The sequence below is a fragment of the Centroberyx affinis genome, unplaced genomic scaffold (assembly GCF_046629955.1).
Source record: "Centroberyx affinis isolate AG114_WGS23_722 - 3 ecotype Tasmania unplaced genomic scaffold, CSIRO-AGI_Caff_v1 ptg004902l_1, whole genome shotgun sequence".
In the NCBI taxonomy this organism is placed as follows: Eukaryota; Metazoa; Chordata; class Actinopteri; order Beryciformes; family Berycidae; genus Centroberyx; species Centroberyx affinis.
Genome location: NW_027282404.1, coordinates 33,063 through 59,074, shown reverse-complemented (window position 1 = coordinate 59,074; position 26,012 = coordinate 33,063). Strand labels below are relative to the sequence as shown.

The 26,012-nt window shown below is 41.6% G+C and overlaps 3 protein-coding genes across 3 annotated transcripts; all 3 read left to right on the top strand.

The window, feature by feature from the left end:
* Window positions 1–3,106: 3,106 nt before the first annotated feature.
* On the top strand, window positions 3,107–6,690 carry ptgfr (prostaglandin F receptor (FP)). The gene is made up of 3 exons (XM_071545440.1): window positions 3,107–3,239; window positions 3,836–4,644; window positions 6,376–6,690. Exons 2-3 carry the CDS (start codon window positions 3,850–3,852, stop codon window positions 6,688–6,690), a joined length of 1,110 nt encoding a protein of 369 aa, XP_071401541.1. The 5' UTR covers window positions 3,107–3,239; window positions 3,836–3,849.
* Window positions 6,691–8,755: 2,065 nt separating this feature from the next.
* btf3l4 (basic transcription factor 3-like 4) lies at window positions 8,756–14,102 on the top strand. The gene is made up of 6 exons (XM_071545394.1): window positions 8,756–8,829; window positions 9,371–9,432; window positions 10,163–10,276; window positions 10,939–11,140; window positions 13,049–13,108; window positions 13,731–14,102. Exons 2-6 carry the CDS (start codon window positions 9,379–9,381, stop codon window positions 13,775–13,777), a joined length of 477 nt encoding a protein of 158 aa, XP_071401495.1. The 5' UTR covers window positions 8,756–8,829; window positions 9,371–9,378; the 3' UTR covers window positions 13,778–14,102.
* A 1,089-nt stretch (window positions 14,103–15,191) lies between these two features.
* Window positions 15,192–25,833, top strand: zfyve9b (zinc finger, FYVE domain containing 9b). Its single transcript, XM_071545441.1, has 16 exons — window positions 15,192–15,255; window positions 17,312–18,162; window positions 18,305–18,404; window positions 18,495–18,697; window positions 19,430–19,553; window positions 20,341–20,463; window positions 20,958–21,113; window positions 21,749–21,973; window positions 22,150–22,232; window positions 22,321–22,425; window positions 22,521–22,671; window positions 23,033–23,113; window positions 23,403–23,565; window positions 24,076–24,181; window positions 24,295–24,474; window positions 25,220–25,833. The coding sequence occupies exons 1-16, from the start codon at window positions 15,192–15,194 to the stop codon at window positions 25,379–25,381; spliced, it is 2,877 nt and encodes a 958-aa protein (XP_071401542.1). The 3' UTR covers window positions 25,382–25,833.
* Window positions 25,834–26,012: the final 179 nt, after the last annotated feature.

Below are 26,012 nucleotides of genomic sequence, written 5' to 3'. Positions count from 1 at the left end.
GAGTCTTAGATTTGAGTGATATTCACTTAACTTGACCCTTCAGGTTGTTTGATTCAGCGAGATCCAGGCTGGCGCCAGGGCTAAAATTTAGAAACTATTTTGTTAGGCTGCTCCAAGCATCAGGCTGACGTCAGAGACAATATCAATCATTATTATGTTGACCTCAGTGACTAGATTGGGCGTAATAAGGCTGACCTGGTTTCTGATTCTCCCCTCTTGGGAAGCTAAAACGCTCTGTAATGCCCAACTTGCTGCTTCTGTCTGCTACTTTCTACATCCAGCCCTTTTTCATTCCTATTTTTTTTTTTTTACAATTGATTATTTTGGTGAAAGAAGAGGCTCCACTCATCTCTGGAAAGACCTGTGGAGTATGGAGGTGATCTGGCTTCCTTGTCAGAGCAACTTACTGTATGATGTACAACCATGAAACATCACCAAAAGCTCACCCAAACTCTTATCTGTTCTCTCTGCTCAGACACAGCGACGCTCAGACATAAAAGTAAGAAAAATAAGTTGTTCCCATAGTCAGTGCACTTTTATAACCAAGCACTTAATCCATCCGTTGTGTTTGGATCAAATTTGACCCATTTCCCTCCTTATTTTGTCATAAATAATGTTTCTTTCATCTGACTGGCATAAGGCTTCATGAAATCCTCAAAACACAAACAAGTAGTGGTCAGTCCCTTCACTGAAGTTTGAGTGTTCCTTGAAATATTCTACAACTTTGGTGGTTTGGGTCAAATGTGTCCCGCCATGGCACTATAATAAACAATGCAGTGGATGTTGTGATTGTTGTTGTTTTTTGGAGGTTCAGTATCTTGGTTAACATCTGAAAATAGTCTTATTACAGTTCAGACATTGACTATATTATCCTTCCTCACAGGAGCTGGAAGCCCTTTGCTTCCAAAACACTGCTGTCTGAATGGTGTAAACTGCCTTTATCACCTCAGTAAAAAGAGCTGACTCTGTAAGACCATTGGAAATTCATACCTACTGACCGCCAAGGAGCAAATTGTTCCTTACAGTTGAAACTGAGAACTCTCTCTCTTCTCTTAATTGGAAGTCCTTGCAGCAGAAAAACAGACAGAATCGTTGATAAGGGATCAACAGCCACGGGCAAACTCTCATTTAGGAAGGAAATGAATAACCATTTACAACTAATGGACTGATAAACCAGCATCTGTTATGGAAATGAAGTGTTCTGCCCACATCCTTTTAGCCGATTACCTGATAACAATGCCCCTATGTTTTTTTTTTTTTTTTCGTTTTTTTTTTATCATTTCATGTTGAATTTTTCAATCTATTGTGTTCAAAATGAATGTAGCGTACAGTGGCAACAGTCTGCTGTCAGAAGTAAACATAACTGTAACTTATAAGCCAAACTGTCAAAATGTATCAAATAAAAGGAAATTGCTTTGACCACAGTCCAGCAATCTGTCAAGCCCAATCCATCTTGTGAACATAACATTGTCTTGGTGTTATGAAGGTTTATATAACTGGCTAACTGTTCTAGCTGGTCATCGTGTATCTGGGAAGTGTGTGCAGACCAATGTCACATATATTTTACTCATGTCCCATTACATATTATGAGATTCTCAGAATTGGACAACAGTTTCAATTGGTCTGGTAAGATTTCGATATCAACAGCACAATCCTTGTAATCATCAACAAGGTCTTGTGCTGGGACTCAAAAGAAGTATTAATGTTATATTTTCATTTCAAGTTCTTTGGTAGTTGAAGATAAGCATTTAATAATCACCTTTTCCACCTTTTTTAATTTTAAGAGTTTGTTCCAAAATGAAATATCCAACATTTGATAGAATTGTCACATTGTGATTGATAGCATCAAATTATAATACTTAAGTATTAGGACATTGAGGACAGCAGTTGTGGGACTTAAGTAGCAGGCAACTTAAGTCCTTGGATGGCAAAATATCACTTTTACAAACTGGACCCTCCATGTTTTACAGATATTGAATGATGAACTTTAATGATATTATTTCTAAAATGGATATATAATGTGTGTTTCGCTTATTTCGCTGCATAATCTTTTGAAAAAGAAAAAGTGCATCATTCAGCATGGCTAAAACAAACTGACACATCTATAATAAACAGTTGAATCACAGTTGACACACACTTGTGTTTCCAGCACTGATGTCTCATGGAGAGCTGATGCCTGTTTCTCTCATGCAGATCCAAACAGCAGGACGGTCACTATTCAGTAACAAAGCCAGCAGTTTGCCTGACAGACAAGGGTAAAGGGGAATGGGAGTCTCATTATCCATAGATAAACAAATATGTGGAGAGCATCACAATAATGACACCAGATGTTTTCCTTCAAGGTTTTTAGAGCAGAATTTATCAAAAGATCATCAGAATAAAACCTAACCTTTATATTCCATAAGCCATTCACATGTGGAAATATCCCACTGAGCACTATATGCTTTTTGGCTCTCATATAGCACAGGATCTTTTTTGGCTACAGCCAATGTTAGACCAAGCAGTAAATACATAAAAACAATGCATAAACAGCTGTAGCATCTGTAAATAGAGAAGTCCATTACAAGATAAAAGATAATGCTTTATTTCTGCCATACACCCCAGAAGACATAGTCTGAAATGACATCTAAACTTTCACTTTTACCTGTGTTGCCTATTTTTTAGCCTAGACGTCTATATTTAGACTTCTTTTGAACGGCTAATCAATGTAAAATCGCTCAGTGGATAGGTAACCTTTTTGAGTAATTTTCCCATGAAAGTAAGAGTAGGCTATGTCAGCGGTAGGGCGACCGGGGTAATTATTCCAAAAATTAAGTGCATGCAAATTTTGGCAACAGCTTATCACCGTTGTTTTCCATTCCATCCCCTTTTGATGCCAAGATGCCTGCCGAGACCAAATAAAGAAAACAGACCTGCCTACTTGTTGCTGCTTTTTACCTCATGCAACATGACTTCAGCAGCGTGCGCAGCCTCTTCGAAGGTAGGACTGATGCTGGAGTGACTGGAGCGGAGCAACAGGCTGAAGCTCGGCGGCGCGCTCACATTAGACTTTAGGCAGGAGAAGTGGCACACGGTGCTGCTGCTGACAGGAACATTGAGGAGAGCAGTTGTGGGACAGTGAGTGACATTTACTGCCGGGTTGATAAGATGTCGCTGTATTTTAATGGAAATAATACAATCCGGAGAGGGAAGAGGCTGCTGACTTAAGGCGAGCTGTTTGAGAGAGGAGCAAACCTGAGGTAAGGAACTGTGGATAGAGAGATACTTTTAGATATAGAAGGATAGATATTTTTAATTGTTCACTATGAATAAAAAAAAAGTAATTGGGAAAAGTAAGTTGATATATGATGCAGGCTTACTTGATGACCAAATCTGTTGGTCATCCTATCCAACCATGTTCTTCCATATTTGGATACGGTTTTTCCCGTGACTCACCGTTGTTAAACAGCGTTCATCTTTCTTTACTAGTAGACCTGATGCTCGAAAACAATTCTTATAAATGTAGGAGGATGATAAATACCACGATAAAGGGAATCTATACTCAAAAATGCAAAGCTGTCCTTGCTGATGGTGTAAACATGTAGTCTGTGATAAAGTATTTTGTAAGAGTGCCTGAGTAAGCTGAGTCCACTGGATAAGGGCAGACAAATAGAGCATTTATTTGAGCATTTATATGAAAGTGAACACATTTACAAGTGAAATTTACAAGAATGGATATCCAGACTTTACTAAGCCAATGGAAGCAATTACTATAGCTTAAGATCAAAGTTTGTTCAGAATCAACATATTTACAAGCGAAACACCCATCATATTTTCCCTTCACACACTTCCTCAGATTTCACTTTCACTATGTCAGCCAATGGGAGCTCAGAGCCGGGCTGCCCGTCAGAGGTCAGGGCCACCAACACCACCTGCAGCCAGAAGGAGCTGTCTATCACAGCCTCCGCCATCTCCATGACCGTGGGCATCCTCTCCAACAGCCTGGCCCTCTTCATCCTGGTCAAGTCTTACCGCCGCATCCGCCTCAAGTCCAAGGCCTCCTTCCTGCTGTTCGCCAGCGGCCTGGTGGTCACAGACCTGCTGGGCCACCTCATCAACGGCTCCCTGGTGCTTTTTGTCTACAGCTCCCGCATGAAATGGGAGACCTTCGATCCCCACCACATCGTGTGCAGCCTCTTCGGGACGTGCATGGTGTTCTTCGGCCTGAGCCCCCTGTTCCTGGGAAGCGCCATGGCGGTGGAACGCTGCCTCGGCATCACCAGGCCGCTCTTCCACTCCACCGCTGTGGCGACCCGCCACATGAGGAGGCTGCTGGGCCTCACCTGGCTGCTGGCGGCCATGGTGGCCGTCCTGCCCGTGCTGCTGTGGAGGCCCTACCAGGTTCAGAGCTCCAGGAGCTGGTGCTTCTTCCACATGGAGGAGCCTAGAGACTGGCTGGATGTGCTCCTGCCTCTGCTGTTCTCCATGCTGGGTCTACTGGGTCTACTGCTCTCTATTGTGTGCAACACTCTGACCTGCTGCACTCTGCTGCAGTCCAGACTCCGCCGCAAGCATCACTGCAGAGGCACTGCATACCACTTGGAGATGATCTGCCAGCTCCTGGCCATAATGTTGGTGTCCTGCGTGTGCTGGGGCCCTTTACTGGTAAGACCTCCTTTACATCAGCACACCCTTAAGCAGTAGTGGAAAGAGTACTAGAATGTCCCACTCAAGTAGAAGTATCATTACTTCGCTGATATTTTACTTAAATAAAAAAGTAAAAGTACTGGTGTAAAAATCTACTTAAGTAAATAGTAAAAAAGTAGCTCATTTAAAATGTATTCAGAGTAAAAGTTAGAATTACTTTTTAGAAACGAGAACATGGTTAGATGCTATCTTTCCCAGAAATTCTAAAAGGACGAGAGGACAACATTCAAACTTGATTCTTTTAACTGGAAAATTTGGAAATTACAAAATAAAGTGCACAGACAAAGTAAAGCCAGATTACTCTTCTCTTCTCTGCTGACTTCCCGTTCACTGTGAACGGCTCCGCAATTGGCCAATTTTCGATGGCCCAGTTTCTGTTGCTTATGGAGAGCGACAAAGTCTGTACTCTGAAATAGATGTGATTTAAAATGTAGCTAAGCACAATACTTCAGTGAAAACTTACTTGAGTAAAAGTAAAATTAGTGACTTTGAAATACAGCTACTCAGAGTTTTTCAGATGTGCTGGGTCAGCCAAGAGTCACAAAGTAAGATGTAACAATTCCTTATTGCTTGAAGCCATGCAAATACTTAGGAGTTGAAAGCCTTTGTAAAGATTAATGTTCCAGGCTTGTAAATCAATCGAACGCGTCAGTTGTTATCTCCTCTAACATTTTACTTACATTCTCACATGTCATCGATTTTTAAACCACTTCTCCTGTTTCCCAGTATTGTCGCTGTGATGAATAGAATAGCTAACACACCTCTTTTAACGACATTAAAAAATGGGTTTTGAAATAAGACACAAAGCTGGCAGGCTTCATTATCTATGGTGTGTGATGAAAAGATTATTCAAGGGAACAGCTTGCTTTTAAGATTTTCATATTGCTGCTTTTCATTTGCAATCCCCAAAACTTTAATGTTAACATAAGAAATAACAGGTTAATGGGCTTGTTTAATGTAGCAAGTTTCTTGTGAGTGGACATTAAATAATTAACCATTGTTCTGTCAAAGCTTTTTAACAGAAAAAGTATTAAAAAGAAAAGAGTATTACATACACCAGAGAGAGAGAGAGGAGAGAGAGAGAAAGACACCAGAGAGAGAGACCAGAGAGAGAAAGAGAGAGACAGAGAGATATATGCTATGCAATTCACACATTTAAAAAAATGTCGCTTAGTAGCAACAATCAAGTTAGTGATTATCCAAGTTGTGTAAGAAACTGTTGCCTCTATAGTCATAGTTTTGTTTTTCAGGTATAGTTTGATTTTCAGTTTCAAAATAACAATTAATTTCTGAGCATCTTAAGCATCATGTAAAAAATGAACGTGTGTATTCATTGATGCATGGTACATTTGTCAAAGATAATTAATGTGTCACTCCTCTTGGGGGCGCCAGAAGCAACAGACACCATCACTCTCCAAAAGAGCATCTGAGAAAATAGGTGGCTATTAATCTTAGCAATAACAAAAACTTATAACAATGAAGCATTTGCCTGCCATGGAGAGATCAAACACTGAGCAATGCAAAGCAACACTTTCAGTCACTCAGTGAATCTATAAAAAAACTGCATTATTAATTCAATCTACACTTAATGAAAGACAAACGAATTACATTAAATAATACACAGTTTAATGTTACCTCATTATTCAATTCATTAGCTATTAACGTTATTTTTTCTGACCACTCCTCCAGATCCATGTCATCATGCTGAGCACCCAAGCCGAGGACCGGCCTTCATCCTTCAGTCTGCTGGTGGTGGTGCGCATGGCCACCTGGAACCAGATCCTGGACCCCTGGGTCTACATCCTGCTGAGGAAGGCCGTGTTGCAGAAACTCTTCCTGCTGTCCCACAGCTGCTGCGGCCCGAGGTCCCACAGCCTCCACCGCTGGAGGTGCAGCGTGCTCCGGAGCTCGGTGGACATCAGCAGCTCGGGGACCGGCCCGTCTGACTGCCACTGCCGGGGGAGAATACCTCTGCCGGACGCCGCGGTCAAGTCTATCACCTGAAGCCCGGGACGAGTCTTCTGATCCGAGAGAAACGGGAAGAAGCTGTGGAGAACTTTGCTGAACTTTGAGACTCTTGCACAAGGCAGTCAAAGTCACCACAGTCATCATCAGAGGTTTATGTGGTATACAATTCAAAATATCGTCATGCAGAGCCACTTTTTGTCTTGCCTTTGGAGTTGGAAGGCATGAACTGGCAATGTTGTGTTGTCTCCGTATAAGAACTGCTCACAGCAGACAACATGCAGAATTACAGTCACAGCTAGATTGTTTCAGGCTTTCTTCCATCATGCTTTTTTTCTGCTGGAGATGTTGTTGTCCGTGTTGTTGTTGTTTTTTAACACTCCTGGAATTTCAGTATGGCAGCTTAAACCTCTGTCCTGAATCCCATGTGAAGATTAGCTGCTGCATGTTTTGAACTCGTATGGATTCATGTTCATGACACCTCTAACTTGGGCCTGACAGATTAATGTGTTGAAGGTAAATATAATATGTGGTCAAGGTTTCACCGGTTTGGATCCAGAGATATTCACGTATAAATAATTCTCACAGATAAAAGAGAGTACCAAGGCACTCACAGAAAAAGTTAAAACACCTTTATTAAAACAGCTACATCATGATGTTCTCACCGGTTTCATTGCACTCACAAAAAGTTTTTGGTTTCTTGGAAGTCTTGTTTTTTTCTGTGAATACTTTGTTAACCCTTTTCCAAAAAGGACCACTATATGTTCTCACACCATTGAAGGGCACTTTGTACATTTTTGCATTATAAATATTTCTCATTGGTGAAATAATGACATACAGATGATGTGCTTTCTCTGGCATGAAGTTCTGTGTTTATCTCTGTTAACGTAATGATTCATTGTCTGGACCCCCCAACCTTATAATTTGGGATGGAAAACACCATAGCAGATGGCAGATGCTGTTTCCTGAATCTTACTAAAATGCTCTGTTCGTATTTGTTTTTTGTTTTTTTAAAAAAGCTATTGACATCATTATCAAGCTGCTTAAACTACTAGATGACTGTATATGGATAAAGACACCGGCATCCTGGAAGACATTTCTAGGGACATTTCCGGGACAAGAAGCATCATGGGATGGGGGTGATTACTTGGCTACAATAGTTATGTTAATAAACCATGTCAGGAAAAATAGCAGTGCATAACCAGAACAACAAAACAATGAGGTGGGACTATATGTTTGTGTTTCTTTATTTACCATATTCTGTACCTTGGCAAACTAAACAGAGAGAACACATATGGCACCGGCAGATCCAACTTGTTTTTTAAAAATGTCTTTTTGATGCAAGTATCTTTCAACACAAGATTTTACTCTAGTTTCAAACATTGCAGGCATTTCCATCCAATAATGTCAGACAGAAATCAGAAAGGAACAAGATGCAGATGCAGACCATTAAAGGGAAGGTTCAGTGATTTTATAAGCCTACCCTATTAATCACTAATCAAACCCCCGCTTAGAATGTGCCAAAGGTTTTTACATTAGAGCTTGCGTTTCTGTGAAATCGGCAACCACCTCCTATTATCGTTGAATGCTAGCACAAGTCAGTGTGGTATGAAACCATAACTCTTAAAATCACTTGCAAGCCATTCCATATACTTCCATAGTACAGAACTTGCTCAAAGCACTTGAACGGGATTTTGAAAGCAATGGTTTCATACCCTATTGACTTGCAGTAGTATTGCTAACACATTCTAACAGGGGGCTGGTGCTGATTTCTCAGAGACAAAAACTCTGACATAAAAATGTTTTGAATAGTAGCTTATAATAGTAGTTATAACAGTGGACATGGTTAATGATAAATAGGATATACAAGCCTCTAGAATCTCTGAACCTTTCCTTTAAAAATGCTGCGTTATAGTGGATGGGAGTTTTTTTATTCAGATGGTGGTGGGACCATGGACGTGTTGTATTATTGAAAGTATACTGTAGCTTTCCCTGGCCTACAATAGGATGCGATTCCGAAAGTGAGCTGTGGGTGGCAGCACGAAGCCCAAAACCGCCCAGCTGGCCGACGCCATTTTCACGAAGAAGAAGAAGAAACAGCCATATGGTGTGTGACGTAATCTCTTCCTCAAAGCCTCCATCTTTCACTACCGCATGCTTCTGTGGATATTTGATCAGGTTTGGAACGATAAATGCGATTTTGTATGGAAATTATAGTGACTGTTGTGTGTGTGGTTATCGATGTGTGGTCGACATAGCCGTGTGAGACGGCCCGGGGCGGTGACAGGCTGTACTTTGAGCCGACACGGCCTGTGTTTTCATTTCTACAGCTGGCTAGCCAGGAAAGAAACAGCAGGTTGATCAGACAGTCTGGCTGCCTGGCTAATTTTCGTCGGGGAAGTTGTACTGCTAGCTATTGCATCAGCGCGATCGCGTCTCTTTTGTTTCTTTATAAGCCATTTATTGGTTCCTATAGCTGCTTACATCTATCTGATTTTTTCTAAAGTGTTTATTGTTATGTTTTTTATCAGGCTTGGTTGGGTTCAGTCTGCCCCTTTGCTAGCTCGTATGCTACCGTTACTTCAGCTAATACTGTAGCTCATAGCTTCTCCAGTTATGCATGTTGTGGGCCAACAGTGAGGCCAGCATTAGCATGCTAACTGTTTAGTGAGACATAGATTTATTTGACTAACGTTATGTGTATTTTCTCATGTTTTAGGTGTCAACATGAATCAAGAAAAATTGGCGAAACTTCAAGCCCAGGTCCGGATAGGTGGAAAGGTAAGTTGACATCCAGGAAATGGTATGTTGCCTTAGAAAAAATATACCTGTCAACATTTTCAGTATAAATAGATGAAACACAGATAGAAACACAACGGTTGAAATAGAACTAACTAACTTGTTAGAACAAACCAGCTATAACTATAAATGAACAATAGAAACTGTAATAACTTTTCAGTATAAATAGATGAGTTGGTACTGTTAAACCTACCTCTGCCTCCTATTGAATCCATGATAACACCATAAAATGTCATTTGTGCAAATAAATGTGATCTTTGACATGTTTTGATGATTGATAATATGAATGGAATTTGCAAGAAACAACAAAAACAAAGTCTGTACAGAGGCTTAGTAGCTATACTACATTTTGTTCTAAAATACATGTACTAACGTCACCTGTAATTGCTTTTTTTAAAACTGGGAAACACAACGGTTGAAATAGAACTAACTAACTTATTAGAACAAACCAACTATAACTATATATGAACAATATAAACGGTAATAACTTTTCAGTATAAATAGATTAGTTGGTACTGTTAAACCTACCTCTGCCTCCTATTGAATCCATGATAACACCATATAATGTCATTTGTGCAAATAAATGTGATCTTTGACATGTTTTGATTGTGTTCCCAGCATTTTCTGTTAACCTGCTGCAATCCTTGTGAATCAAACCTAGCCTGAGGGCTTTTGGAGCGGTTTGGGAGTCTTATGTCTGCTTTGGTTGCAGGGCTCAGCACGTAGGAAGAAGAAGGTGGTGCACAGAACAGCAACAGCTGACGACAAAAAACTTCAGAGCTCGCTAAAGAAACTGGCTGTCAACAATATTGCTGGAATTGAGGAGGTAAATGGACATGGAGCTACAGTTTAAGGAAACACAGAATTTAATATACATTATTGTACATAAACATGATTCTGCTAGGTCTATTCTGATTTGAGTAGAAATTTATTTTTGTGAGGTTATATAAATCTTATTGCTTTGAAGTTTTTCTGATGTATTTCTGTTTGTTGATAAATAGTGTTTAACTTCATATTCAGACATCACATTCATTACTTTAGCATGGGATTAGAGCTGCAATGATTAATCGATTAATCGAATAGTTGTCAACTATTAAATTAATCACCAACTATTTTGATAATCGATTAATCAGTTTTGACTTAAGAAAAATAAGTCAAAATTCTCTGATTCCAGCTTCTTAAATGTGAATATTTTCTGGTTTCTTTACTCCTCTATGACAGTAAACTGAATATCTTTGGGTTGTGGACAAAACAAGACATTTGAGGACGTCATCTTGGGCTTTGGGAAACACTGATCGACATTTTTCACCATTTTCTGACATTTTATAGATCAAACAACTAATCGATTAATCAAGAAAATAATCGAAAGATTAATCAACAACGAAAATAATCGTTAGTTGCAGCCCTACATGGAATAACTTCTCAAATCATTACAGCACCAAAGGGTTTAGCCGTAACCTTGGGAATGAACCGGCCTTTTCTTCTCAGGTGAACATGATCAAGGATGACGGGACTGTGATCCACTTCAACAACCCCAAAGTGCAGGCTTCTCTGTCCGCCAACACCTTTGCCATCACTGGCCACGCTGAGACCAAGCAGCTGACGGAGATGCTTCCCGGCATCCTGAGCCAGCTGGGAGCCGACAGCCTCACCAGCCTGCGCAAACTGGCAGAACAGTTTCCTCGGCAAGGTGGGTGTGTCGCTTAGACCCTTATGGTATTTTAAGATTCCTTTAAAAGGGAATGTGAGCGGTGGGGAGGGGGTCTGACCCACAGTGGGCATGTTCTAGGTATGCAGTGGAGCTTTCTTAATTTAAAGTTACACTCGCCAACTTTGCATGTGGGTGGCTCCAAATGATAGCTAGAGGTAACTGTATGAAAATTTTGAACTTGGATACCCAGAAATCATGTTATGTCAGCAAACTGGACACAGCATGCTCATGTTTACCAACCCAGCTTGTCTTGAATCACTTTATAACAATAGGATGAGGGAAGAAAAAGATGAAGATAATTAATAATAATAATAATAATAATAATAATTATTATTATTATTATTATTGTTATTATTATATCAAAAATATTAAAAGATTAAGTTTAGATTTGTCACATGCTGTAGGTGGAGAAGTGTCCATACCTAATACCAGAATTTAATATGGGCAAATGGGGCGAATCTACATGATTCCAATTAGTGTGCATGCAGCTCCACTTTGTGATACAGGATGATAACATGCATGTATTTTTACATACAAATCTTTCCTAGTGTAGCTTTAATTTAACATTTTGGAAGTGAAACCTGGTTGACACCATGTTATGTAGCAGCTCAGTTTAAAGCCACTGCCAAACTAAAAATATCCATACTTCATCTCATGAGATGGATCGTTTTGAAGGAGAAGGGTAAGACATTGTTCAGCTCTCAGGAGCATCATGGTTGGGATTTTTGTAGCCAGGCCAAGGACAAATGTAAACATGAAGAAACTGGCCAGTGATCAACCATCAGTTATAGTGCTGCCTGTTGGTCCAGATAATATGGTTTGAGTATCTTCAGTAGGGGCTGCTGTGGTGTGTACAGTGAGTTTAGAAGACTGATATTTATTCAGGTCACAGCGCTGCTGTAATTGATCATCATTGGCCAGTAGAGAGGCAAAGTCTGATGTGATTTTGCAGGCTGTAAAGTTAGCATTTCTGTCATTTGGAGTATAGTTCAAAATCCCCATGGAAAATATCAATGGGATTTGCAAGAAACAACAAAAACAAAGTCTGTACAGAGGCTTAGTGGCTATACTACATTTTGTTCTAAAATACATGCACTAACTTCACCTCTAATTGCTTTTTTTTTTAACTGGGAAACACAACGGTTGAAATAGAACTAAGTAACTAATTAGAACAAACCAACTATAACTATATATGAACAATAGAAACTGTAATAACTTTTAATGCTATGAAAATCTTAATAATTTGAATGTATAAAGACGAAAGGTAAAGGAAGCTTCTCATTACTTGAGCATTTCGTTATCAAAAATCAAATATTACAAGTAACTAAATGATCAAAACTAACAAAGGTAATGCTAGTGGATGGATTCATGTATTTTAACCCCTGGAACAAAATGTGGTGTATCTTGTGGGTATCTGTTCAACACAGCCCATATATTTGCCATTTTTTTTTAAAAAGCCCATTCATATCTTCCATAGAGATTTTAGACTACACACCAAATGGCGGAGATGCTAACCTACGGCAGACAAAATAACAATTAAATAACATAAAATAATAACATAAAACATAACATAAAAATAACATAAAATGATGACCAGCACAAGAAGACCATAAAACATGAATACACACCGTCTATCTGATGCACCATTAGAAAATAATCATTCTCAAGTAATGTATTTCAGCTTAAAACTGTGTTTACTCCAAAGGCCTACATCATACAGTATCAACCATGTTAGAGAAGCATAGATGCATTTCTCATGGATTTGCTCGTTCAGGACCCATATTGCTTAACCATGTCTTTGCCCATTAAAGAACACTTAAGCATTATTTGGTTGCAGTCGTTTAATAGTCAGAACTAAAGCTCTAACAAATTTCTTGTGTGTTTCAGCTCTTGACAGCAAGGCTCCAAAGGCAGAAGACATCGAGGAAGAGGATGACGATGTTCCAGGTATGGACAGTAACATGTATAAATGTCAAGACAATTGTTGTCCAATGAGATAATGTAGTGGTAATTACAATAACAACAACATTCACATTTACTACTAATCAACATATACTATTTATATACAAGTGAATTCTGGCCTCTTGCAGGGCTACAAAGCCTTTACATACACACATTACTCAATACAATTGAAATTACTTTATTTTCCATGAGGAACTTCAATTGTACTGTGTGCAGACAAGACAAATAAGACAATCAGAAGATGGTCATAACACCGTCATCAACATAACATAATACAGATATGTTTAAATACACCATATTTAAACAAATGTAATCTCAGAAATTGCACCATTTAAAAATGGAGAGTAAATTTCCAAAATGCTGCATTTACATTTTGGAAATCACTACCTGAAGTCCAACATTCAGTATCTGTAAAATACGGAAGATCTGTCAGTGAAGGACTTGGGTTACCTGCAGTCCTTCAAGAGTGAAAATAATTTGATTTAATTTTCTATCAGTCATTTGGGAGAGTAGGAGAGAAAGAGTCACTTTTTTCAAATGGTGGTTATCTTAATCTAAAACGAAACTCTTCAAACTTAAAAACTCACATTCTGTCGTTGTTCTGCAGATCTGGTGGAGAACTTTGATGAAGCGTCAAAGAACGAGGCTAACTGATGCACGTGAGGCTCATGTACAGAACATGGACTGGACTGCAGTGAAGCGAGCGACCCTCTCCGGTGTTTTAACTCTAGTTATCCAGACATATCAGACACTATCCCCGTCAACCAGAGACTTTTCTATTTTCTGATGGCCCAAGGATGTCCTTGTCAGACTGGCTTGTGCACTTAAAAAAAAACAAAAAAACAAATACTCCCCTACTATTGGTCAACGGTTAAGTCCCTTCACCACATTGTCACTCATGGTCAGGATTACAGTGGTCATTAAAGCTAGTCTTACATTTTTTTTTGTTTATGAAACAAAATAAAGCTGATAAACATTTTCTAGATGGTGCTGTGGTCATTGTCGAAATTTTGAAAATCTCTGATGCTTCGATTACTCGTTTTAAAACATGAAATAAGGTTTTTACCATGCATGTTTTTGCATGGTAATTTAATTTTTGAATAACATTTAATAATAATAATATCTTTATTTGTATAGCGCTTTTCTAAAAACAATGTTTACAAAGTGCTTTGCATACAAAAACCCAAAGAGACAGTGATGTAAAACTACCACAATTAAATAAAATAAAGTTGAATAAAAAATATAAATAAAAGGTAATACAAGAGATACACAGATCAACCACAAACAGAATTGTACATAAACGTGTGTGCCTAAACACATGAATGCCCAGATAATAGAAGTTGTCCCTTAAAGAGACAGTAATAAATAAGTAAAAATGAGTAATAAAACGAGAAACACAATTAGGCTACAAAATGAAAAAAATAAAATTTCAACATTTTACTTGGTTACAGTTCATAGAAAATCATTTGAGAGAAATTCTGGGCAAAGGAGAAATGCTCAGTAACACGGATGTAAAAGTTTGTTTACATCCCTGTTACTGAGCATTTCTCCTGCAGAAGATTGGAGAAAAATAAGCTTTTTATGGAAAATGAATGGGATATTTTAACTCAGGAAACATGGGACCAAAACTTTACATGTTGCATTCATATTTTTGTTCAGGACCAATTCACATAAAAGGTGTTTTTTTTTTTTAGAAGGGATTTAAAAGACGAAACTGTCATTCCGACGTGTATAGGGCTGATGAAATGAATGCTGCTGCCTCGTTGTGCCTTCTGCATGCTGTAAACAAACTGTTAATATTTCCTATGATATGTCTTAACATCAGCCAGGCTTTTGGAGGTCTGTTTAGAGGCTCGGTAGGCTGTCTTGCAGGCTGTGTACACTGGGGAGGGACATTAGTGCACACCTCTTGAGTTTCTTCAAAGAGCTGCAGTGAGACACAGGGGAGGAGGGGGATCACACCGAGGGGGGCAGAGAGGCGAAATCATCCAATCCTCCGCTTGTGAGCAAAGGCACTGCTGCTTAAATCCGTTTTCCTCAGCAGCCCGCAAATGTAATAGGCTGAAAAATGCTGAAGTTCTTCACTGCCCGGGATGATGAGAATGAAAGCCTTTTAGGTGCGATAACTGAGGGTAAGAATTCATTGATTTCATTGGGGGGAGGGGGGGGATTTTTTTTTCAGTCGGGTACCGGTGCGTTACAGGATGATGATACTGCGCGTCTGTGTTTATGTCACAGGAAAAACCGCTGATCCAGCATTTGGCAGCGCGCATAGTCCGCATTTGAAACATGCATGTGTGTGTGTGTGAGAGAGGGAGAGAGAGCGCGCGCATCCCGTGTGAACGATAGGCTGCGGATACACGCGCTGTCCGTGGGCTCCTCGTCTGCTCTAACGAAAGACATTATCTCGTGTTGAAATGTGTTGTCTCGTATTGATGTAACGGGATGCGGAGTGAGTGTCGCATTGCCGTGCTCGGCGGTGGCGAGCGGATTAAACATTTTTGCACGTGCGCTGAATGCGTCACCGTCCCGGGAAACAAGCGCTCAGTCAGCTGGATCGGTTCGACATCCATGGTCCAGCCCCGCCGCCGTTTAATGCACCGGGAAATCTTCACTCAGTAGCCCGCGGCAGGGATGACACGGCCGGCGTTATTTTTGCAAAGCAGCTGCAATGCAGTTTAACCAAATGACTTATTTTACCTAAATTGTTGCACATGCTTGGGTTCAATCTGTTCACTCAAACATTGCAATGGTATGCTGAACTATAGTAGTATAGGCAGTCAAATATTTTAATTATGTGTAAATATAATATCCCCAGGCTGCTGAATGTTTTCCTTGGCGCTAGTTTCAGTCCTATTAACTGGCCCTGAGTCATAACTATTCATGAATCACTCTGCCTGTTAGTGCTGAATGGAATGAATAGAGTAACTAGACGAGGGTAGAGACTATTCACTCTCGTTGCGTTGTACTGTATGTTGGTCATTTACAGTAATGGTTATTACTTGATTATCCCATATCCTAGGCCTATACACTCTTAAGAAGGAAGAGTGCTGAATCAGTAATTGGCCATAATCATAAGGGAGGTATATTTGGCCTTATCTAGAACCTCGTTTTGAGGTGCTGAAGAGAACCATTTCACGACCAAATGGTTCATTCCTATTCATGTAAAACACACACCTCCCCCATACAGATACTACGCCAATAGTGGGGATTAACCAGTGGGTGTTTATGCGTAATTCACATTCAGGCAATTAATGGATGACTTGGATGAATAAACCAGTTCCACCACCATAACATAACGTAAAAACATAACAAATGGGCCAACATAGTGAACTAGCAAAGGTTTTACTCTGAACCCCTGCAGAGCCAAGAAGAGCCTTTACACAAAACCATAAAACCATTTGTGATTCTTTAGGGGCTCCATAAGAAATCTGTATGAACACATAGAACCAGTGAGGAACTTCTTTAGGGAACCAATAGGAGCTGTATGGCATCACTTAGAGGTTCAGGTTGTTCTTCAAGTACTATTGGTTCTATAGCACCATTTTGTCAAGTAGGTTAGGTAGGCCTGTTATGTCTTTCTAACATGTTGTTTTGTGTCTTGTACTTTGTTTTGTTCCCTTGTGTTTCATTTTGTTGCATACTGAATTACATACTTTTGTTTTGTGCTTGAATGTTGATTAGTTAGATCTAGGCTTGTTCTCTGTGAAGTAATTGGAGATGGGCTGTGATGAAGGGCTTTATAAACTTGACCCACAAATAACCTCTGAAGAACCATATTTTTTACAAGTGTAGCCGGTTTCGTTTAACTACAGTCATATTCTGCCACAGAGTGAGTCAGCTCGGACTCAGACACCTCTCAAGGGCGGCAGAGTGCTAATGCTGGCTTTGGTGATGATTGAAAGCTATTAGGTCTGTTAGGGCTGATGAGATAAATGCCCACATATGGCTTAATGGCCATTACACATACGAACACAGCTTCTCCAGCTAATGGAACATTATTAATGAGTGTGCATGCATGGCATTTGTGGAAGTGTGTGTATATTTGACAGAGAGGGAGAAAGAGAGATTGAGAGAATGTGTGTCTAGGTTTAGTGTATCCGTGAGCATGACTGTGCCCGCCTGTGTGATGAAAATACATTAGTCATCCTCAGTGTTTATGATCACACCACACTCCCCTCTAAACAGATGAAGGGGACACTCCGTCTCTAATGGACACCAAGCACCACTGGCTGAACAGACCCTGTCTCCTGGTGCTCAAGGATGGAGATGTCACTAAACCAGGGCTTGGCTGTGGACAAATCGGACCAGAATCCCCATCCAAAGCCCCTTCGGACGGCACGGTCCGCTGTCCTGGGGGGCCTGTGGACCAGAAACCATCGGAGCATCCTGCCAAAAAGAGCTCAGCCTCCCAGCTGGAGAGCCAGTCTCAGAAGCTCCTCAAACAGCTGGAGGAAGGCAACTGCACTGTGACCGCCATCTCCACATGGGGGGAGAGGTGTTTTGGGGAGTCCTCCAGCCCACTGGTGCTGAGCCCCGCCGAGGCTGCGTGGCCGCAGGAGGATGAGGTCGAGGAGAGGAGGAAGCCCCAGTCTCTCCCATCGAAGGAGGACTCTGTGATCGAGGAGAAGGAGCTGGAGGAGAGCGGGCTGGAGCAGCAGGAGCAGTGCAGCGGCTCAGAGGCGCCTGCAGCCCCCTCCTCTCTCCCACTGGAGGAGGCATACGGTAGCATGGGGTCCAGTGAGCTCCAGAGCCAGGCCAAAACCCACCAGACCACCGGACCTAACGGACAAGACGAGACCAACACCAGCATGGCAGCCAGTGGGGAGGGAGCGACGGGCGACTCCACTCCCTCTCCTGTGGATCCAGACAATGAGCGCCAGCCAGGCCCCGCCGGTATTCTGTCCAAGGAGCGAGGCAGCGTCCTGGGGGAGGTCGCTCCAGTGTGGATCCCTGATGCTCAAGCGCAGGTCTGTATGAAGTGTGAGGTCAAGTTCACCTTTACCAAGAGGAGGCACCACTGCCGCGCCTGTGGGAAGGTGAGGGAATTCATGACTTTAGTTTTTATGTCGTCTGCTTAGAGTGAAATATAATTGGATGTCCTCAGGGAAAAGGGTAAATTGGTAGTTGATGTGTGAAATTAATGTGCATCCTTGTGTGGTTTTGTGTGTGTGTTGTCAGGTTTTTTGTTCAGTTTGCTCCAATCTGAAGTTCAGACTTACACATCTGGATGGCAAGGAGGGACGGGTTTGTGTTTCCTGTCACTCAAGCCTTGTGAAAAGTGAGCATTAACTTCTTTAATACTGTAAAAAAAAAAAAAAAGAACTTCTTTGAAACTACTACTTATTGATTCTGACATTTGCCCCCCCAGGGACACCTCCCAGAGGGAAGAGGAGGGTGTGGTTTGCTGATGACATCCTGTCCACTAAGCAGTCCGAGTCGGCCCCCACCACTCCAGTCAGAGGGCCCAGTTTCTCACCGCTGATGAGGAGAGCGCTGGGAGGGCCAATCAGAAGTCCTGTGGGTTCACCGCAGTTCAGGAGAGCCTCGCGGCCACAGGAGACGGCTATCAATGTGAGATTATCCTAAAGATTACGCTAGAGATAAATTAGATTACGTAGAATATGATCCTTGGATTACGTAGAACATGATCCTGTCGTTCTATATTTTCAAAGAGAATGGCCTCAAGAACTCAGTATTGCCCTCAGTCCTTTTTTTATTTTTTCAGTCAGACCTGTGCCAAATACTTTTAACAAAAATGTTTGCAGTTTGTTTTATGGTTTGATGCCTCTTGGGTGGGGTTGCTGACAAAGGGCAATACAGTGAAATACAGTATTGCCCTTGAATGTAGAATGTAGGAAATTAAGACATTAACAGGTATGTACTGTGAAAGTCATTTCACACTTTTCTGCAATTGACATCTTACCTGACACTCTTCTAAGTGTCCTGATGCAATTAGCCCCAGCCATCTGGAATTTAAAGCATTACAATCTTTAGTTGCTACTACTACTATTGCTTCCACCGCTACTACTATTGTACTGCTAGTACTAACACCAATACCATTACTACTACTACCACTACTTCTCCAGTTGCTTACAGATAGTCCACACATTTTCTCAAGGAAATTTACGTTTTCTAATTTGTAAATACTATTTAGCCCAGGTCTGTTCTTGACTATACTGACTACTGTGGGCACTGCTTCCCTTCTCCTTCCCTCTCCTACCCTATCCTTCCCTTCTCCTTCCTTTTTCCTTCCCTTCTCCTAACCTCTCCTCCCCTCTCCTCCCTGCCTCCCACCTCCTCCAGGAGGCCTGTGGTCCTTATGGCTGGGGCACTGCAGCTCTAGTGAGCAGCCACATCAGCAGCTCTGCCAACCTCATCCCTCTGGATGGCCTGCCGCCCATCCTCACCTCCACTGGAGTCAAAGGAGGTAGAGCTACTACCATTCATACAATATCTGGACATCATTTTGGGAAAGTCTATTGAAGTGAAAGAGTTAACAAAATGAGTTTGTTATTGGAAGGTCACTGGTTCAAATTCCCACACCCGGAAAATACGGGCAGAGGAAATGAACAGGACACACTCCCTTCCCTCAATAACCACCATCATCATCTACAGTAGGGATGTTCACTGGCCAACAGTGCAAGAATGTGGTAATACTGGGCAGCTGAATTTAAGAAAGAAATGCCCAACGCTGCAAATGTATGGACTAATATACTGTATCTTATTTTAAAAACAGCAGTAGCAACAGATGAGCACGTTTCAGCCCTCAGCCATCATCAATGCCTGTCAGCACCCATTATATTCTTTGACATTTGAACTTGTTTGAGTTGTGCTGGGGAACTCCCAGGTGTGCATACATGTATGTGTTTAATCCTCCTTCCTCCCCGCAACTGCTCCCCTGGGCTGTTGCTGTAAATAATAATGTGGTCCCTGTCTTGCCTGGTTAAACAGGGGCGTGTAAAAATAATAACGTTAATGAAAACGACCTATCCTCGCATCTTATTTAAGGCCAGGCTTGTACAAAGCTTATTCATTCTTACACAACCTTGAATTAATTTTCTGACATGAATTTTTCATGAAGCTAGCTCTCGTGTTCGGCCACAGCGGATACAAGTACAATGTCTGACAAAGTATTTAATGGCTAGTGCTGGCTCAGAGCGTCAGGTCGAAGAAGATACTCCAGTCTAATAGCTGTGTGACTGTACTTTCCTCAGATTACACTGTGGAGGAGAAACCCTCTGAGATGCTGCTTATTCAGGAGCTGGAGAGCGGCAGGCCCAAGCCGCTGGTCTTTGTCCTCAATGCCAACCTACTTGCTATGGTCAAGCTGGTCAACTGTAGGTTTATGTGTTTTTCTTCACTCTGCACAGTAACAGTTAATTGTGAATATCAACAAGCATACATATAGATGGCTATACATTATATTGCCAATATACTATACAAAGTTTCAAATCTTACTGTGCAGTGCAGCGGTTTTAGAGTGAGGTTTAGGGTTCACCTGTGATCCTGAAAATAAATTCATGCTACCTAGAAAATTGTGTGAAACTTGAGATTCAAATAGGGATGGGTTATTTTACATTTCTTAATAGCTCACACTCCATCTTATATAGTATGTATATGTATGATGTAGTATGGTATATGACATGTGATATGACTTTGACAGTGATAAAGGGCTATATAAGTAAACAAAACTAGACTAGACTAGACTCCAACATTTCTTCACTGTTCTCCTGCATTTTCCAATTTTGGAGTACAAGTGTGAGTACATATGGTACAAAAAAAAAAAACTGTCACCATAGAACCCTGAGGTTGTGCCTTGACTGTGTGACAGATGTAAACAGGAAGTGCTGGTGCGTGACGTCGAAGGGAATGCATGCCGTGGGCCAGGTGGAGGTGGTGGTGCTGCTGCAGTGCCTGCCTGAAGAGAAGAGCTTCCCCAAAGACATTTTCAGCCACTTCATCCAGCTGTACAGGGACGCCCTCACAGGTCAGGCCCACACACACAGTAAGATGCTTTAAGTGACGTGATTCTCAGCTGTTTTTACATTGGGATCAAGCCATGAAGTAGTGACCTGATATATCAGGTAAGACGATACACCCCGATCTGCATTGTTCTTTTTTTTTTTGGTAAAAAAATAGAGATCTGATACTACAGCAAACATTAACTCAAGGTGCGTTGGCTCAAAAATTGTAGAGGTCAGATAAGGTAGGAGGAACCTGCACACCTTAAATACAGACAAAAAATGCTAATAATCATATTAAAGGTTTACAAAAGAAAAGGTGCTCAAAGTGCACAAAGATAGTCCATCTGGGCTATCATCAGTGCTTGCCTTGCACTTTGAGCACCTTTTCTTTTGTAAACCTTTTAATATGATTAAATAAGATCATCTTTTCCTATCAGCATCGCCGTGTTTTTGTTCATTATTTGTATTTTGTGCCTGTATTTAAGGTGTGCGGGTTCCTTCTACCTTACCTGAACTCTTTTCTGTAACCTTTTCAAAACGTCTCCCACTTTTGGACCCTGACCCACCCATTGGGAAACACCACTTTAGCGCACTGACTGTCATCTCCTTCAAACTCTTTCCATATGATTACAACCCTCTTTCCCCTGTGTTTCTGTAGGGAAGGTTGTGACCCACCTGGCCCTGTCCCTCTTCAGCAGTAGCTTCCTGGGCAGCGAGGAGCACGCAGGCTTCCTGTATGTGCGCTCCACTCTCCAGTCCCTGCAAGGTCTACCTCTGCCCAACCAGCCCTACCTCTTCGGCCTGCTGGTCCACAGAGCAGAGGTGGCCTGGGCCAAAGCCTTCCCCCTGCGCCTCATGCTGCGACTGGGGGCTGAGTACAGATGTAAGCCAGGCAGCGCGTTTGGGATGTCATTACTATCATTTTAGCCGTTTTTCTTACCTTCTTAATTGCTCTCAATGTCTATTTTTGACTTAATTTTGTGTGTGTGAATATGCAGTATCAAACATTATGTATAAAACACTCAAAATCTTATTCTTTTTCTGTCCCTCTCTCTCCAGTCTACCCATGTCCTCTGTACAGTGTGCGCTTTAGGAAGGCCTTGTTTGGAGAGACAGGCCACACCATAATGAGACTGCTGGTGGTGAGTAGACTATGACATGTCTTCCAGTCTCAACAACACCAAACATTCCCTCGTTAACACTGACCTGTTCCTCCCACCCTGATTGCAGGACTTTAGGAATTACCGCTACAGCCTACCGATGGTGCCGGGACTCACTGTGGATCTGGAGGCTCAGAGGACCTGCATAAAGATACCAACAAACGGCTACAACGAGGTAGGACTCAGCCTTCGAAAGATTGCAGAGCTGCTGCCGTGGCTGTCAGCTGTCTTTTTCATCAATCATCATCCTCCCCCCTTGTCTCTCTTTAGCTGATGAAGGCTTTGAATAAGTCCAATGAGAATGTGCTGGCCTTGGGGGCGTGCTTCAACGAGGCCGCAGACTCCCACCTCATCTGTGTGCAAGGGGACGACGGCCAGTACCAGACCCAAGCCATCAGCATCCACAATCAGCCGCGCAAAGGTGGGGCATAACAGGAACCACCGTAAGACATCAGAGTCTGGACATGATGTCACGTAATCAAGCAGTAGTGTGAAGGATTGTTATTTCTGAAGGTAGAAACCTGTGGACTCGCTGCAATCAGAAATTTTGATCACAAACAAGAGTGGAAGTCCTGATTTACCAGTTGTTTATCTTGCCCTTCAGTGGATGCTTGTTTGAATTACAAGCCAAAGGAATGATGTGAAATTATTAGAACCAAGGTGGTGCACTTTCCCTTATTTGCCACTGTATGGCACTGTTTGACTGTTTTCTTGATAATATACTGATCCAGCTTTTAAGTTGCAGTGTTTATCTCTGATGATGTTCTGCTTTTTTGTTCCAGTTACTGGATCATGCTTTTTTGTATTCAGTAGTGCACTGAAGGCATCTGCAGGATACCTAGCCAAGTCCAGCATTGTGGAAGGTAGGATGTCCACACCGCCAGGAGTGAAGTCAGGGTGATGTTGACATTTGCCTGCTCACTTGCAGGAATTTTATTCTTTACATGACTACTTCATGTAGTGCAAGTTATTATCCCTCCCTAAACACTGCTGCTTTATTTAGAATGTGTTGATCTTTGTATGTGTGTGTCTGTGTACATTTTAACAGACTGTTTGTGTAGGCGTCTGTACGTGTTTATGCATGTGAGAGTGTATGTCTCCCTGTTGGTGTCTGTGTGTGTGTTTCTCCTGTATCGCTGTCCCTCTCCCCAGATGGGCTAATGGTGCAGATCACCGTGGAGACCATGGCGGAGCTCCGCCGGTCGCTACGGGAGATGAAAGACTACACCATCACCTGTGGACGGCTTGACCAATCAGACAGCCAGGAGCATGTTCATGTACAATGGCTGGAGGAGAAATGCACTGTGAACAAGGGGTGAGTGTGTCCACCTGTTTGAAGTACATGTGGCGGCTTTAGAGTGAAGCGTTTGTGCTCAAACAAACTGAACAACCAGTCATATGCAAAGGTAGGGTAATGAAGAATTCCAAAAGACTAATCATAGTAGACATGGAATAACTCAAAAAAATAATGATGATTAGAAAATGGGTAGGTAGTGATCAATGTTCCCTCTAAACCAGTGGTGTCCAGTCCTGTGCCGTGGAAGAGTATGCAGGTTTTAATACCAACCAAACACTACACCATCTAATTTCACTAATTAGTTCCTTCACCTCTGGTTGGAGGTCCTTATCAGTGAAATAGTGCTTGGTTGGACAGAAAACCGACTGGACATCAAACCAGGACTGGACATCACTCGTTTAAAGGAAACTACTTCAGTTCATTCAGGGACTTCTCTCTTACTGATGTAGTAAATTTTTGGTACATTTAATTGTGTTGACATATAACTTTGAATTTCACAAGATCTAACCTCTACTTTGTGTCCCTCAGCATCATCAGCCCCATCGATGGGAAATCCATGGAGTCCATCAGCAGTACGAAGATGTTCCAGAAGTCGGAGTACAAGGAAAACGGGAAGATCATCCGCTGGACAGAGGCAGGCCTAATGATCCGCTGGAAATATCACTAGAAGTGCATCTGAAACCATTTCCTTACTTTAGATTTGTGTGTGTGTGTGTGTGTGTGTGTGTGTGTGTGTGTGTTACGCAGGTGTTCTTCCTGCAGAGGGCGGATCATCCTAAAGGAGGAGTGACCGACTCTGCTGAACACAATCGGCTAACGGAGCGGATTGCTCGGGCTTTTTGCTTGGCGCTGTGCCCACACCTCAAACTGCTGAAAGAGGATGGGATGGCCAAACTGGGGCTGCGTGTCACTTTTGACTCTCAAGAGGTCAGGCGGGTATAATATTACACTTAATTAATACACATAATATGACACTTTTGTCCAAAGTGACTTACAATAAGTGCATTGCATTGCAGTGCAACTGTATATTACAGTTTTCATCAGCTAAGCCTTTAATAGGAATAAGTAGCATTTGTAGCATTTTTGTTTTTTATAGTAGAAGGGGAAGAAGATGTAATATGTGCAATATTGGATGTCAGTGAGTAAGGTTAGACTGATGTATTAGTTTGCCAATATACTGGGCCGATATTGGCCTTTTATTAAGTATCAGATATCAGTCAGTCATGTCATCCATCTCATATGAAAGAGGTTCCTCCCTGAAAAACGGTCTGTAAAACCTGCAATGAAATCTTATTTACTTTACATGTTTTATTTATTCAATACATTTTCAATAATATTTTCTGTCAGTTTATTACTAATTTAAAGATAGTAATCTATGCAGTTTCCTTGCCATTTAATAGGTCGAGTGGCTCTCCTTGTGTTAAAGAGCCGCTAACCCTTGAAGAATGTCATTAATATGAGATTCATGGAGAGTTTTAGTGTCCATGATTGTCTAAAAGCTGTTTCAGAGGCTCTTTGCAAAAGCCCATATCGGTCGAACCCCATGATGTAAAATATATCACATTGGAATCATATAAGGCATAGTTCTAAATATTATTGCATTCCATTCCATAGCATAGCTCAAGTGGGTATGATTATCTTCAAGTAATTAGTGGGGTGTTTCTTATTTCAGGTGGGGTTTGTGGCTGGGAGCAATGGGCAGCCCCTCCCAGCCCAGTACCTCAACGCCCTGGACAGCGTGCTGATCCCTGTCATCCACAGCAGGGGGCGCAAGAGGAGCGACGAGCCCATAGTGATGGAGCTTATCTTCTACATCCTGGAGAACATTACTTAGGGCACTCACTCCATTATTTCATTTATTCAACCCTGACCACCATTCTCTCTCCAGCACTTCTCATCAGTGCTACCATGGGTTTCAGAGCAGCGAAACGGCTCATTCAAAGGGCAAACCAGACCGCATCCAAGGTCTGTATCCATCTCATCCACTCTCCAGCAGAGAGAACAAGTGGTCTAACTCTAAGTGGTTCTCTTATATCACCCTGCCCTGGCTCCTACCCAGCAGCAGACAATCTGTGTGTACACATGAAACCCATGATGGACCATCAGATCAGGGTGCAGCGCTGCACTGTAGTGGCAATTTCATAGCTTGATATCATTTTCAATACAAATGCCCACATTTTGAGAATGCCTTTAAAGTGGGAGCTGGATTCAGCACCACAACCTTAAAGCAATGAGAAAAGAGAATGACTTGAAGAAGTACTATATGTAGATGCGTAGCTATCTGATGCACACCGAATGAATGCCTAAAGAATGTTTTCGTATTGGATGTATTTGAATTCTTCTCGATTGCTCATGAAATGTATAATTGTCAACCCGGAATTAAACATATGAACACAACTGAGTTGCTGCCCCATCATTCAGGACTCCGCGTTCAGCATTGTAAGTCAGTTACAATTTCCTCATCT

Coding starts and splice junctions, on each gene's coding strand:
- zfyve9b (XM_071545441.1), top strand. CDS start 15,192: ATGCTGAAGTTCTTCACTGCCCGGGATGATGAGAATGAAAGCCTTTTA. Junction 18,163..18,304: donor ACTGCCGCGCCTGTGGGAAG/GTGAGGGAATTC, acceptor GTGTGTTGTCAG/GTTTTTTGTTCAGTTTGCTC. Junction 21,114..21,748: donor GTACAGGGACGCCCTCACAG/GTCAGGCCCACA, acceptor GTGTTTCTGTAG/GGAAGGTTGTGACCCACCTG.
- ptgfr (XM_071545440.1), top strand. CDS start 3,850: ATGTCAGCCAATGGGAGCTCAGAGCCGGGCTGCCCGTCAGAGGTCAGG. Junction 4,645..6,375: donor TGTGCTGGGGCCCTTTACTG/GTAAGACCTCCT, acceptor CCACTCCTCCAG/ATCCATGTCATCATGCTGAG.
- btf3l4 (XM_071545394.1), top strand. CDS start 9,379: ATGAATCAAGAAAAATTGGCGAAACTTCAAGCCCAGGTCCGGATAGGT. Junction 11,141..13,048: donor AGAACAGTTTCCTCGGCAAG/GTGGGTGTGTCG, acceptor TGTGTGTTTCAG/CTCTTGACAGCAAGGCTCCA. Junction 13,109..13,730: donor AGAGGATGACGATGTTCCAG/GTATGGACAGTA, acceptor GTTGTTCTGCAG/ATCTGGTGGAGAACTTTGAT.